At 38.4% G+C, this 12,171-nt stretch overlaps 1 protein-coding gene across 2 annotated transcripts in view; it reads left to right on the forward strand.

Annotated features, from left to right (window-relative positions):
* LOC111504606 (zinc transporter ZIP1) overlaps positions 1–12,171 on the forward strand; it is a 57,114-nt gene that overhangs the window by 23,651 nt on the left and 21,292 nt on the right. For both annotated transcript variants that reach the window (XM_074180955.1, XM_074180961.1), the window contains exon 3: positions 6,018–6,224. In XM_074180955.1, coding sequence (XP_074037056.1) covers positions 6,018–6,224 — 207 coding nt within the window. The remainder of the gene's footprint in view (positions 1–6,017; positions 6,225–12,171) is intronic.

Here is a 12,171-nt window from a genome sequence, read left to right on the forward strand (position 1 = left end):
TTATTTCTGCCGCTGACCGGCGACCCCGTCTGTAAGGCCACATTGGTTTCCCGGACAGGACCCCCAGGCCCCTGGCCGTGTCCCTATCCGCCACCTGGGGACGCGCCCGATAGGTAGCCAACCCACAGGTGTGCCAAGACATATTAGTAACCTTCAACAAACTTATCGAAGCAGAAAGCGGAATTGCCTGGCCTGACATTATATGTGTTTTGGAGACATTTATCTATTTGAAAGAAATCAATGCCTGGGTTTTTGTGGCATTGAATTGAACCTAAAGCAAATTCAAATCCAAGATAGAGTGGATGTAAACATTGACATGCCCTGCGCATGTGATATTGAAAATCCCAAGAATTGGCCAGGGTCGTATTCAGAACCAACATCTTGTTGATCGCAAATGCTATATCACACTTAGGAAAACTTTCTTTATAATAACGAGTGAAATGCACAAGTTTTGCAGTTTAACTGGAAAAATGCAGATAATATGTGTAATATAAGAAGATTTTCATTGGATTTTTCACAGCGCACTCCAGCATTATATGAAAAGAGACGTTATTATTTCTTTATTGATATTTTTTATTTTATGTAAAATCAAAAGGAATATTAATCAAAATTATTCAACTGGATGAATTTGTCTCGTCATCAGTAGTGTCATCCTCACCAATCTGAATTATCAGTGGATCGATTTGTGCCTCTATTATGTTATCAAGCTTCCACATCTTTGTCTCGACTTCTTCACATCCGCCCATATTAACTCCTCGATGGGATTGAGCTCGCAGTGGTATGGAGGCAGGCGAAGGACAATTTTGTTTTGGCCTGCTGCCATATATTTTTGGTATTCAAGCTTGCGCTCCCTGACAATTTTTAGTAGCTGTACTCTTAGCATTGAGTCTTCAAAGCTAATATTCTTTGATCGCTGCCAATTTTGGATTTCAACCTTCTTTGAAGACGTTGTCGGAATCTTCTCTAACCGTTGGAAATGATAAGGTGCAATGTCCATTACAATCACAGCATTATCCTCCAGATGGGGTAGAACTTTGGAAAACCACTGTTCGAAAGATTCACCGTTCATTTCTTCGTGATAATCTCCAGTTTTCTTCGACTCGAAACACCACAGCAACAAACCCATTCTCATTGCCGATGTGACAAATTATAAGCCGTTTTCCTTCACCTGAAATTATGAAGAGGTATGTAAGTAAATAAAACAAATACGAGGGTTACTTTTTATATATTGAAATTGAGGCAGGTCTTAATATAAATATAAGTTCACCTGATGGATTTGTTAATCCGGTGGATAGTCCATCTAGAAAGGCCCTCCTAGATGAGGTCACAGTTTCATCGACCCATACTTTAGGGGTAGTATGACCAGCATTAACCCAGGTTTCATCCATATAATAAATTGTTCTCTGTTCTCAATGTCCTCTCTATCCAATAATAAACTATTGCGCCCTCGTTTTTTCCATACAAAATTCAAATGTTTCAATACTTTATGGAATGTTGACCGCCTGAAACTTGGCAATAAAACATCTTCATTTATTTCTGTGAGTACTTTGTCTATTGTGGGTATTTCATTTCTGAAAAAGTACTCATGCACTTTCCTCCTGATTGCATGTTTATCAGCGTCATCTATTGATTTTATAATGGTTTAACGATTCTGATTTGTATTCGATTTGGAAAATGTATGACTTTGATTATAGTCCCGTAATACATTGTAAATCGAAGCGCAACACACTCCAATTTTATCGGAAACTTTCGATACGACTTCGTCGACAGTCGATGTCTCAATTTCTTACATCTCTTTCTTGAACACATTTAAAACCACTTCTTTCATCTCAACACTCAAATGTCTTTTTTGGATCGTTTCCTGGCTGGACTCAGAGGATAGCTCACAGTGTCATCAGCAGTGTCTGTACTGGACATCTTGGAAAACAATTTCAAACAATATACTATAACGCACGCCACACAAACGACTGATTACAACCCTGTGCTGGTACCGAACTCGTACCAAGAAGGCGAATTCACCAATGAACGCTGCCCTTTCCATCTGACACAGGGGGATCACGTGAACATCACGCTTCGGTTTTGTTTTGTTTTACTCTATCTTGGATTTGGATAGACTTTAGTTACTTTCACCCCAATTCAAAATCACTTCTAGATCTTTATTGAGGTATGCAACCTCCTGCTGCTGGTGAAGATGTGCATCCGCAGCCAATGTCCTGGATTCTTGCTTTTTTCCAATGAGTCGTTGATATACAATAAAAAAGAGGGTTGGAGACAATATGGATCCCTGGAAAACACCATCGACGACCATCGAGCTGAAGAGCCATACAAAGAAATGATACGACAAGCAATAGCATCAAAGTTTGGCCAGCAAACACTCATGCCACACAAGGTCAAAGGCCTTAGAAATATCAAACGCAACAGTTCTTGACTCTCCATGCCTCTTTGTTTCCGAAAGCCATATTGATGATCGCTCATGATGTTAAAGCCCTACATACAGAGTGGTCCAACGAAAAGTATGCACCTTGCTTTTCTCCTTTTTTTGTAACTTAACGCAAAAATGCTCGGACAGGTCAATTTTGCTTTTGAGGGGGACACATTTTTTATGTATTTTTTTCTACCTGTGCCTTCAACCACCTAGCGAGGGTGAGTAACAACCCTAAAATTTTAAATGGAAAGTGGGATCGAGTGACATATCATTTGAAAGGGCACAAAATTATCTTTCCAATGATACCTAATTTGTTGTATTTCACTCAAACATGTAGGTATTATGAAGAAAAACAACTACAACACATTACTTTGAAATGTGTAATTGACTTAGTAGAATCCTACTTCAGCAAGTGCTGAAAATGTGATCCATTTGCTTCCATACAATAATACAGATTTTGTTCAAATCTATTCCTAACATTCTGTAGCATATCAGGTGTTATACTTCTGCACTCTGCTGTAATTCGTTGGCGAAGATCTTCTATGGACTGGGGCTGCGTAGCAAAACATTTATTTTTCAAGTGTCCCCAAAAGAAAAAGTCTAAAAGCGATAAATCAGGTGACCTGGCAGGCCATTCGATGGGGCCTCTCCTTCCAATCCACCGTCCAGGAAACCGGTCATCTAAAAACTCTCTTACCGGAGCAACATGTGAGGAGGTGCTGCTAATGAAGCCGATCATAATTATGATTTTGGTGATTTTCAATTATTTCTGTTATGAGAGGATCAATTGTATCTTCAAGCATGTTCAGGTAGACCTCACCAGTAAAATTTCCAGGAATAAAAAGTGGCCCTACGATATGAGTACCTAATATGCCACACCAGACATTGATTTTTTGAGGGTATGGACCTTTCGGAATAAGTGTGGGTTACTGTCATCCCAGTAACGGCAATTATGCCTATTCACAGCTCCATTCAAAAAAAATGTACTCTCATCGGAAAAGCACGTGTTGAATGATAGGTGCGGATCATCAATTAGTAGCTGGCTCAGTTGTTCACAAAATTGCAGCCTTCTATTAGGATCATCTTCATTGAGTTCCTGTACTAATTTAATTTTGTACGGATGAAATTTATAGGCTTTTAATATCCGTGTTATGGACGAACGGGAGACACCTGAGGCTGCAGCAAGCTGACGGGTACTTTGAGTATGATCCAATTCAACATGTCCCAAAACAGCGACTTCCACTGCTTCATTTCTGATCGGTTTCCGTGGCTGGTGTTTCACATTACAGACATATCCGGTATCGACAAACTTTTGGACTAACTTGGCAACGTACGAATCATTCACATTTTTTCCGGGATGACTGTTATTAAAGAGGCGAGCAGTAAGTCTAGCACAACTACACACATCGGAAAAGTCTGGGGATATTTTTAAAAATGGCAATAATTTTTTTTTTAGATCGCTTTAGGGAAAAAAAAGTTGACGGGTGATTATTAAACGAATGTAACTTGCAACAAAATTTATTAAATGGTCAAAAACACTAAGTGCGCATATAAGCAAAACTAAAAAAATATGGCTCTTCTTTGGCACCCCGAAAAAAAATCATAATGCAAAAAAAATTGGAATCAGTACAAAGTATGGCCTCCACGGTGGTTTATTACGGCCCTACATCTATCGTGCATCGACAAAATGAGATTGTCAATGTCTTGTTGAGGTACAATTGCCCATTCAGCGATTAAAAGCTCTCTCAATTGAAACGTTGTGTGAATGTTCCCCATATGCGGAGTAATTCTTCGTTGAAACATGTCCCACACATGCTCGATGGGATTCAGGTCCGGTGATTGTGCTGGCCATGGCAATACATCAACTCCTTCGTTGGTGAGCCAGTCAGTCACTAGACGCGCGACATGTGGACGAGCATTATCGTGCATTAGGTGGAAGTTTTCACCAACAGCACCAGCAAACGGACGGACGATAGGTAGAAGAATGGTGTCGAGGTACTGTCGAGCTGTGAGGGAGCGATTTGGAAAAACGAGATCGGTTCTGCCGCCGATCATGATTCCGCCCCATAGCATTACTGTACCACCTCTGTATGTGTGGACTTCCTGGACGTGTCTCAAACGTTCATTATTTCCAGGTAGTCTCCACAGTCTTACTCGACGAGAATCTGGATGAAATCCAAATCTGGATTCGTCTGTAAACAAAACTGTGGCCCAATCATTTGCATCCCTGTTTTGATGTTCTTGACACCACTCTAATCTTCTACCGCGATTGCCTCTCAACAAAGGTGGACATCTAAGTGGCCTTCTATTGTGGAGATCTGCTTCATGCAGTCGATTTCTGACATTATCACGACCAATGGTTACCTGGCGCGTCTGCTGCAACACGTTAACCAACTCAGGTGCTGTGATTGTCGGTTGTTTTCTTGCGGTTAAGACCAAAAATCGGTCTTGAACTGCAGTTGTAGCGCGTCCTCGCCCTGGATGTTGTTCGGCTGGACTGCCAGTTTCACGGAAATGCCGCCACAATCGACTGATAACACTTTGGGAGACCCCCAAACGAAGAGCTACATCATTTTGTCGCAAACCACCTTGAAGAAGCCCTACAGCTCTATTCATCTCAGCCAATGGTAAGTGATGGCGTTCCATGTTAAAGAACAATATTTTCAGTTTAATTGCTGAGCAACAACTGCATAGAATGTACAAATTCGACACTTTCAGATTATTCATTTTAGCCGAAAACCTACAGTTTGTAAAAAACTTGATAAAAGATTAGTTACCGTTTTTGCAGGCTTTGTTCAACCCATAGAAATCTACAGGGTGGTCGAGTGTACCAATTTAATCGAAATTAAACGACCTCATGCATTCATTTTTATGATATTTAGTATGTTATAAAAATATCTCTAGACTTTTCCGATGTGTGTATTTTGTTGATAATAAACTTTAACAATTCCAACTCGTTCAGGAATGGAATAAACCATTTTTACAGTAAAGTTGAAATAATTTCAAAAGCAACCGAACTGAATCAATGAAAGTTTGCCTAAATTCTTTTTGTACACTTATCAGCTGTTGTAATTTGAACCAAAAAATGCACGAGAGAAATTGAGGAATGTAGTAGTGATAAAAATGCCGTTTTTCCCGCATTTTCATCAACACCAAAAATATCGAGTAAATGTTCTGACCTGTCCGAGCATTTTTGCGTTAAGTTACAAAAAAGGGAGAAAAGCAAGGTGCATACTTTTCGTTGGACCACTCGATATATTCAAGGATATGGTGGTTTACGGCTTTCTCCATGATTTTTGATATCATTGATATCAAAGCGACTGTCTACTTGCATCACTTGCAACCTTGATAGCCTGGAACATCATAGAAAGGTTGGATATTTGTCTCTCTTCTATAGATACTTTCACGGGAAATGTTCAAGTGACTTGGCACATTTTATTCCACCAAGAGCGGTACATATAGAAATACGCAGCGGACTCAGTACACCTCGATCTTCACTATTGTATCTTCAACAAGATGGCCGTAATGTTGGAAGACCGTATATTAGGAAACAGAGTATATGAAGAGGTACTTTATACTTATTTTTCTTTAGGTATCGGCGCCGGTCTGATCCTGAGCGAAAAAAGTACCTCTGAAGACGTCACTTCCATCGTCCTTCAAGGAATGGCAGCTGGTACTCTCCTGTACGTTGTATTCTTCGAAGTCCTAGCCCGTGAAAGGAGTAATCGTCACAACGGATTCTGGCAACTTGTTGCAGTTACCGCAGGATTTATGTGCATGTTCCTGCTGCAAGTTATAAGTAAGTATTCGATGATTCCTGCTTGCCAGGATATTCATAGTTTAGTATTAGGTAATATTACTGGAGTTTTTTCCCAACACCAAATCGTTATTTTTAACACCTCGACACGTGCTTCGATTACCAAGTGATCATCTTCAAAGAGGAAGATTGAAACTAAGAACTAATGCGAGCTAATCCTATTTATGCTATAAAGGTAACCCATACAGGTTAACCATCCAGGCGTACCAACCATACAGGTATACCAACCTAAATTAATTTTACAATTTTGCCTCATCTATTATTTTACAATATATGTTTATATAAAACAATTCTCAGCTATATAAAAATTAATTTCACAATATTGCCTATCCAAATTTATTTTTGCAATGTGTCCTTATGTAGTAATCAGTAAACCCAACAACATTATTTTATTTTATTTTAACAAGCTATATAGTATGCTCTTTGGTATAGGTCCGTCATCGTTATTCATAATATTATTGTTGTTTTCTCATTTCTACACTCATAGGCATCTACTTGCCTGTTGTTGTTAACTTGTCTAACTAATCTTAATGATCAGAAGTCGATGGAATGGTTTTGTTGCAAAATATGATGGGCGACTGCTGATTTTTCAGATCTTCCATATTTTAAGTGTGCTATGTGTTCCTTATATCTTACTTTAATAGATCTTTTTGTCTGTCCATAATATTTTGCATCGCAGTCCTTACATCAATTTCGTGAATTCCAGAATTTTCCGAATTCTCGACTTTGTCTTTTAGACTTTCCAAAAGGCTCTGTAGTGTATGATTTGTTTTAAAATCCACCTTCATACCTAGTTCCTTGAAAATCTTTCCAAAGTTCCTCGTATATTGGTGGTATGGAACTGAGATGTATTTATTTTGGTTTTTGTCCTTTCTGAAAGTCGAGATTTCGTTCATTCTTAACCTAAACTTCTTCTTCCTTATTATGTCATCTACAATACCCCTCGAGAAACCGTTAGTGGCTGCTATTTCCTGTATTGTACGTCTTTCTTTTGTGAACCTGTCATGTGTTAGAGGGAAAGTCAAAAGACGATGCATTAAAAAATTCAACCCAGCACGTTTTTGCTGTCCACAGTGATGTGAACTGTCAGGAATATACCTGTACGTGCTTGTTTCGGTAAATTTTCGTTATGTGGACACCCGGCGATTTTGAAAAATTTTTTGACCGTACTTACGTATTTTGATGCGAAGGTTACGAATCTGAAAGAAAAAGCGGTGCTCTCCCTTATTTAAAAAGTTACGGCCCTTCAAAGTTCAGAAAAGGGCAACTTTTCAGCCTTCTTTTTCACTCAATAAACTATTTAAAAACACAAGCATTTATTCACTAGGTCGCCTTTACGCCTTATTCCTCCTTCTTTAACACTTTTCACTTCAATAATCAACATTTTTCTTATAAAAAACTTAATTTAAAAACGAATGCTTCTCCTGGTGACATTATTCTATTTTTAGGTTAGTTACTAGTGACATTTCAGAAAAAAGCGGTTGGTATTTGCCTACCATTTCAAATTCGTAATACACCACCAAAAACCAATTTACGATTTGAAGAATGAAGGTAAAAAACATTTGAATTACTTCAGGAATATGGACTGCATCAGTCGTACCAACCATATCATTAACCTTAAAAACGTAAAATACAGTGATATGTAACCAAAAAGCAGCTCCGTATATTTTTTAACATTTTTATAAGAAAAATGTTGATTATTGAAGTGAAAAGTGTTAAAGAAGGAGGAATAAGGTGTAAAGGTGACCTAGTGAATAAATGCTTGTGTTTTTAAATAGTTAATTTAATGAAAAAGAAGGCTGAAAAGTTGCCCTTTTCTGAACTTTGAAGGGCCGTAACTTTTTAAATAAGGGAGAGCGCCACTTTTTTCTTTCGGATTCGTAATCTACGCATCAAAATACGTAAGTAACGTCAAAAAGTTTTTCAAAATCGCCGGGTGTCCACATAACGAAAATTTACCAAATTGATGAATAAACAAATATTTTAGAGACAAATGAAAATTCACCTTATTTTTTGAACTGACCTCGTACTCTGAAAAAATATGAAACGTCTTTGTGCAAAAACGAAAGCTGAATCAGCGAAATCTCACCGGCAAATAGACAGCAGCCGGTATTCTCTATACGGACATTCGCACGCTTGATTGTCAGCAATCGATTGTTTCGTCGTAAAGCAATCGATTGTTTCGACGTAAACGTGCCATCTTGATTCATAGTGAAGGTACGCGAAACAATGCTTGCAGCCACATATATAGACTCTTGTTTTCTATCGATTCACCCAGTTCGAATGGGAAAGGAAATATCGGATTTTATGACTAGAAACTGCTTCAGGCGAGGAAAGGTGCCTGGTCAGGGTTCACTGTGCTTGGAGTAGTACACTGAGAAAAATTGTCCAAATGAGTTGTTCCTTCAACATAAACCTATTTATAAATGTTACTGTCATGTATTATACAGTTATTTGACACTTTTTTAGACCATTTAATTTGCCACCAGCTCCTAAAATTTTGTCCTAAATATTTACTCCATCTTCGTATACCGGGTGTCAACTCTATTAGACATGAATAACGCCTTTGCCTTGGATGTCCTAGCCCGTAGGCCTTACATCAGGCATCTTCCCATTATCTATCGCCACCACTGTCAAGGGAACCCCTACTCTTCCGAACTCACCCCCTCCCCGTACCACCGTTGCTAGGCTACGGCCATAAGAAGAGACAAATCAGCGGGGTAGAACACTCTCATTTTTTATTTCCCATAAAACAATTACATATAACATCAATCATAAACTTAAACACTAATCATACTTAAATAGCAAAAACAAAAATAAAATAAACTTAAAACATTATAGCTACTCCAGCATTAATCAGGCATAATAGCGGAAAAAATTCAACATAAATTTGTTTTTCTTTCCCAACCCCCTCTATCAGACATGTGATAACTTCAAACTATTAGGTGTATCAAAATTAAATTTGATTTAGGTAAATGGCATGTGAAAAGAAGTTTTCACATATTTTCCACTTCCCGGTCTTTTCCGGTTTCACCGGAAATGGATCCGGTTCTAAATTTATATATGGAACACCCTGTGTGTCACTTTTGAAATTGCATCTAAGTTTTAGTGACTAGTGTGTTAGGTATGAAGAAGACAAGTTGGCAAAATTACATTTTCGTGTCTATTATTTTTCAAATGGCGACCATTTTTTGACAAGCACTTTTCGAAAAAAGGATCTTTTGATGAATCTAACGTTACTAATTTACTTACGATAGTAAATTTTAAAAATGCATTTCACCTTGTTCAAGACACATTTCAGCTCTTTGAATTGTTTCTTCAACTTGTTTCGTAACATTTGAGGCGTTCTACTTCTAAACGCCTGTAGAATCCTTTCCTGTAAGATTTCGAGAATGGCTGGGGCTGTTGCATAGTAGACCCTTTCTTTAACATATCCCCAAACGAAGAAATCTAGCACAGTCAGATCCGGTGAGCAGGCAGGCCACCGTATTGGACCATTGGTTGCAATAACTTATTTAATAAAATGCTCCATCAAGTAAACAAGAACGTCTCTGGTATCTATATCTGTAGAGTAGGGAGGTGGGTCCAAATATTTCTTCGGCGCCAGCTTCCCAGTCTTGGTGGCCCTCTAGTACTAGCCCTGAGGTAACACGTTGTTTGTTCAAGACTAATAGGGCTTGTCTGCTGTCAGTGCAGAAACGTCTCTGGTATTATGAGGGGGTGCTCCATCTTATTGGAAGTAAATTTACTGTAAAACTACTATAGGTAGATAATTAAGATGATCCTCTATTTCATATTGAAGAAAACCTAAGCACCTAACCCCGGTTAACTGACCTAGGAACAATATTGGCCCAATCATTATTTGTCCAACGGTACCAGTCCAGACATTGAAGCTAAACCTTTCTTGAAAATTGCCGTAGTTTGGCCTAGTACCCAGAGTTTTGCTTATTAAACAAGCCTTTACTTGTAAATCGTGATTCGTCGGGAAATAGAATAACGTTGATAAAATTTGGGGTAGCTCATGATTTTTAAACAACCAATTACAAAACACAACTCGTCGCTACAAATGTTGACGTAACTGATATTTGAATGGTCGGTATCCTTGCTTTTTCACTATTTTTCTTGCTGTTTCGTGACCTTTGCAAAAACGTTAATCTCAGTCTCCTCATTTATGATAAACCTCTGATCTGCCTTTAGATTTTCCTCTCGCCTAAAACAACTCTCAACATACGGAAAATACTAATAGGATGCATGTTGCCGATTTATTTATGATTATTTAAATGATATTTTGTATTTACCAATACCAATTATCCTTTTTATACACCTTAATAGTCTAGAAGTTATGACTTGTCTAATAGATTCGTCGACACCCGGTATATGATAAGTATTTTAATAATATTGCACGTGTGATATTGTTTTAATGATTTCTAGTTCGTTTCAGAAATAAAGTCACGTAAACAATGTTGCATCTCTTATGAACACTCGTTTGTTTGCTTGTTGCTGGCTTGGCTGGCATCGATAATAAGTGATAATCTCTGGGGTACATGAATTATCAGCATTACGTAATTCTTAATGATGGGAGAGAAAGCCAAACACCGCAGTCGGGATTTTTTTACACCGTAATATTCTAAGATCGCGTTAATTAATTCTATATTTTGTCGCAATGACAGATACACGCCTAGTCCCATAGCCTGGAGCTATTTCATGAAAGGAAACTCGCTTCGAAGCTTTATTGAATTGTAAATTATTAACAGAACAGCAAAACAACGGTCCAAAGTGTAGAAGATTTGTGAAGCTTATTTCATGAAATCTAATTTCACGAAACCCTATTTTGATCCATTTTAACTAGTATTGACAACGTTGAACTTTTAATTTATTGGCATTTGTTGAACTATCGAACCTCCCCAGCTCCGCACGGGTGCAATGCTGCTAGTGAATATAAATTCGCCCACCGGGAGTTATAAGGGCATTGAGAAACAGTGATGAAAAGATAATTTTGTTTTATGGACGCGTCTTTTTCTTCCGCGGTGGCGCCTCTGTTGGAATATTCAGAAATCCTTTCTTATTGCACATCTACAACATAAAACTAACGCACATACCAAATTTCAGCCTCCGAAAATATACCCGTATGGAGAAACAGTGATAAAAAGGTAAGTTCATTTTATGAACGCACCTTTTCCCCCGCGGCTGGTGCCCCAGTTGGAATATTAAAAAACCCTTCCTTATTGCATATCTACAACATTAAACGAACCTAAATACAAAATTTCAGCCTCCGATAATATACCTGTATGGAGAAACAGTGATGACAAGGTAAGTTCATTGTATGAACGCACCTTTTCCCCCGCGGCTGGCGCCCTAGTCGGAATATTCAACAATCCTTTCTTATTGCACATCTACAGCCGCCCCAGTCGGAATATTCAACAATCCTTTCTTATTGCACATCTACAACATAAAGCGAACCTACATACAAAATTGCAGCCTTCAAAAATATACTCGTATGGAGAAACACTGATAAAAAGGTAAGTTCATTTTATGAACGCACCTTTTCCCCCGCGGCTGGCGCCCCAGTCGGAATATTCAACAATCCTTTCTTATTGGATATCTGCAACATAAAGCGAACCTACATACAAAATTTCAGCCTTCGAAAATATACCCGTATGGATAAACACTGATAAAAAGGTAAGTTCATTTTATGAACGCACCTTTTTCCCTGCAGCTGGCGCCCCAGTCGGAATATTTAACAATCCTTTCTTATTGGATATCTGCAACATAAAGCGAACCTACATACAAAATTTCAGCCTTCGAAAATATACCCGTAAGGAGAAACAGTGATAAAAAGGTAAGTTCATTTTATGAACGCACCTTTTCTCCCGCGACTGGCGCCCCAGTCGGAATATTCAACAATCCTTTGTTATAACACATCTACAAC

The sequence above is a fragment of the Leptinotarsa decemlineata genome, unplaced genomic scaffold, assembly GCF_025532065.1.
Source record: "Leptinotarsa decemlineata unplaced genomic scaffold, Ldec_3_MD MMD2_P_RNA_scaffold_2, whole genome shotgun sequence".
Classification (NCBI taxonomy): Eukaryota; Metazoa; Arthropoda; class Insecta; order Coleoptera; family Chrysomelidae; genus Leptinotarsa; species Leptinotarsa decemlineata.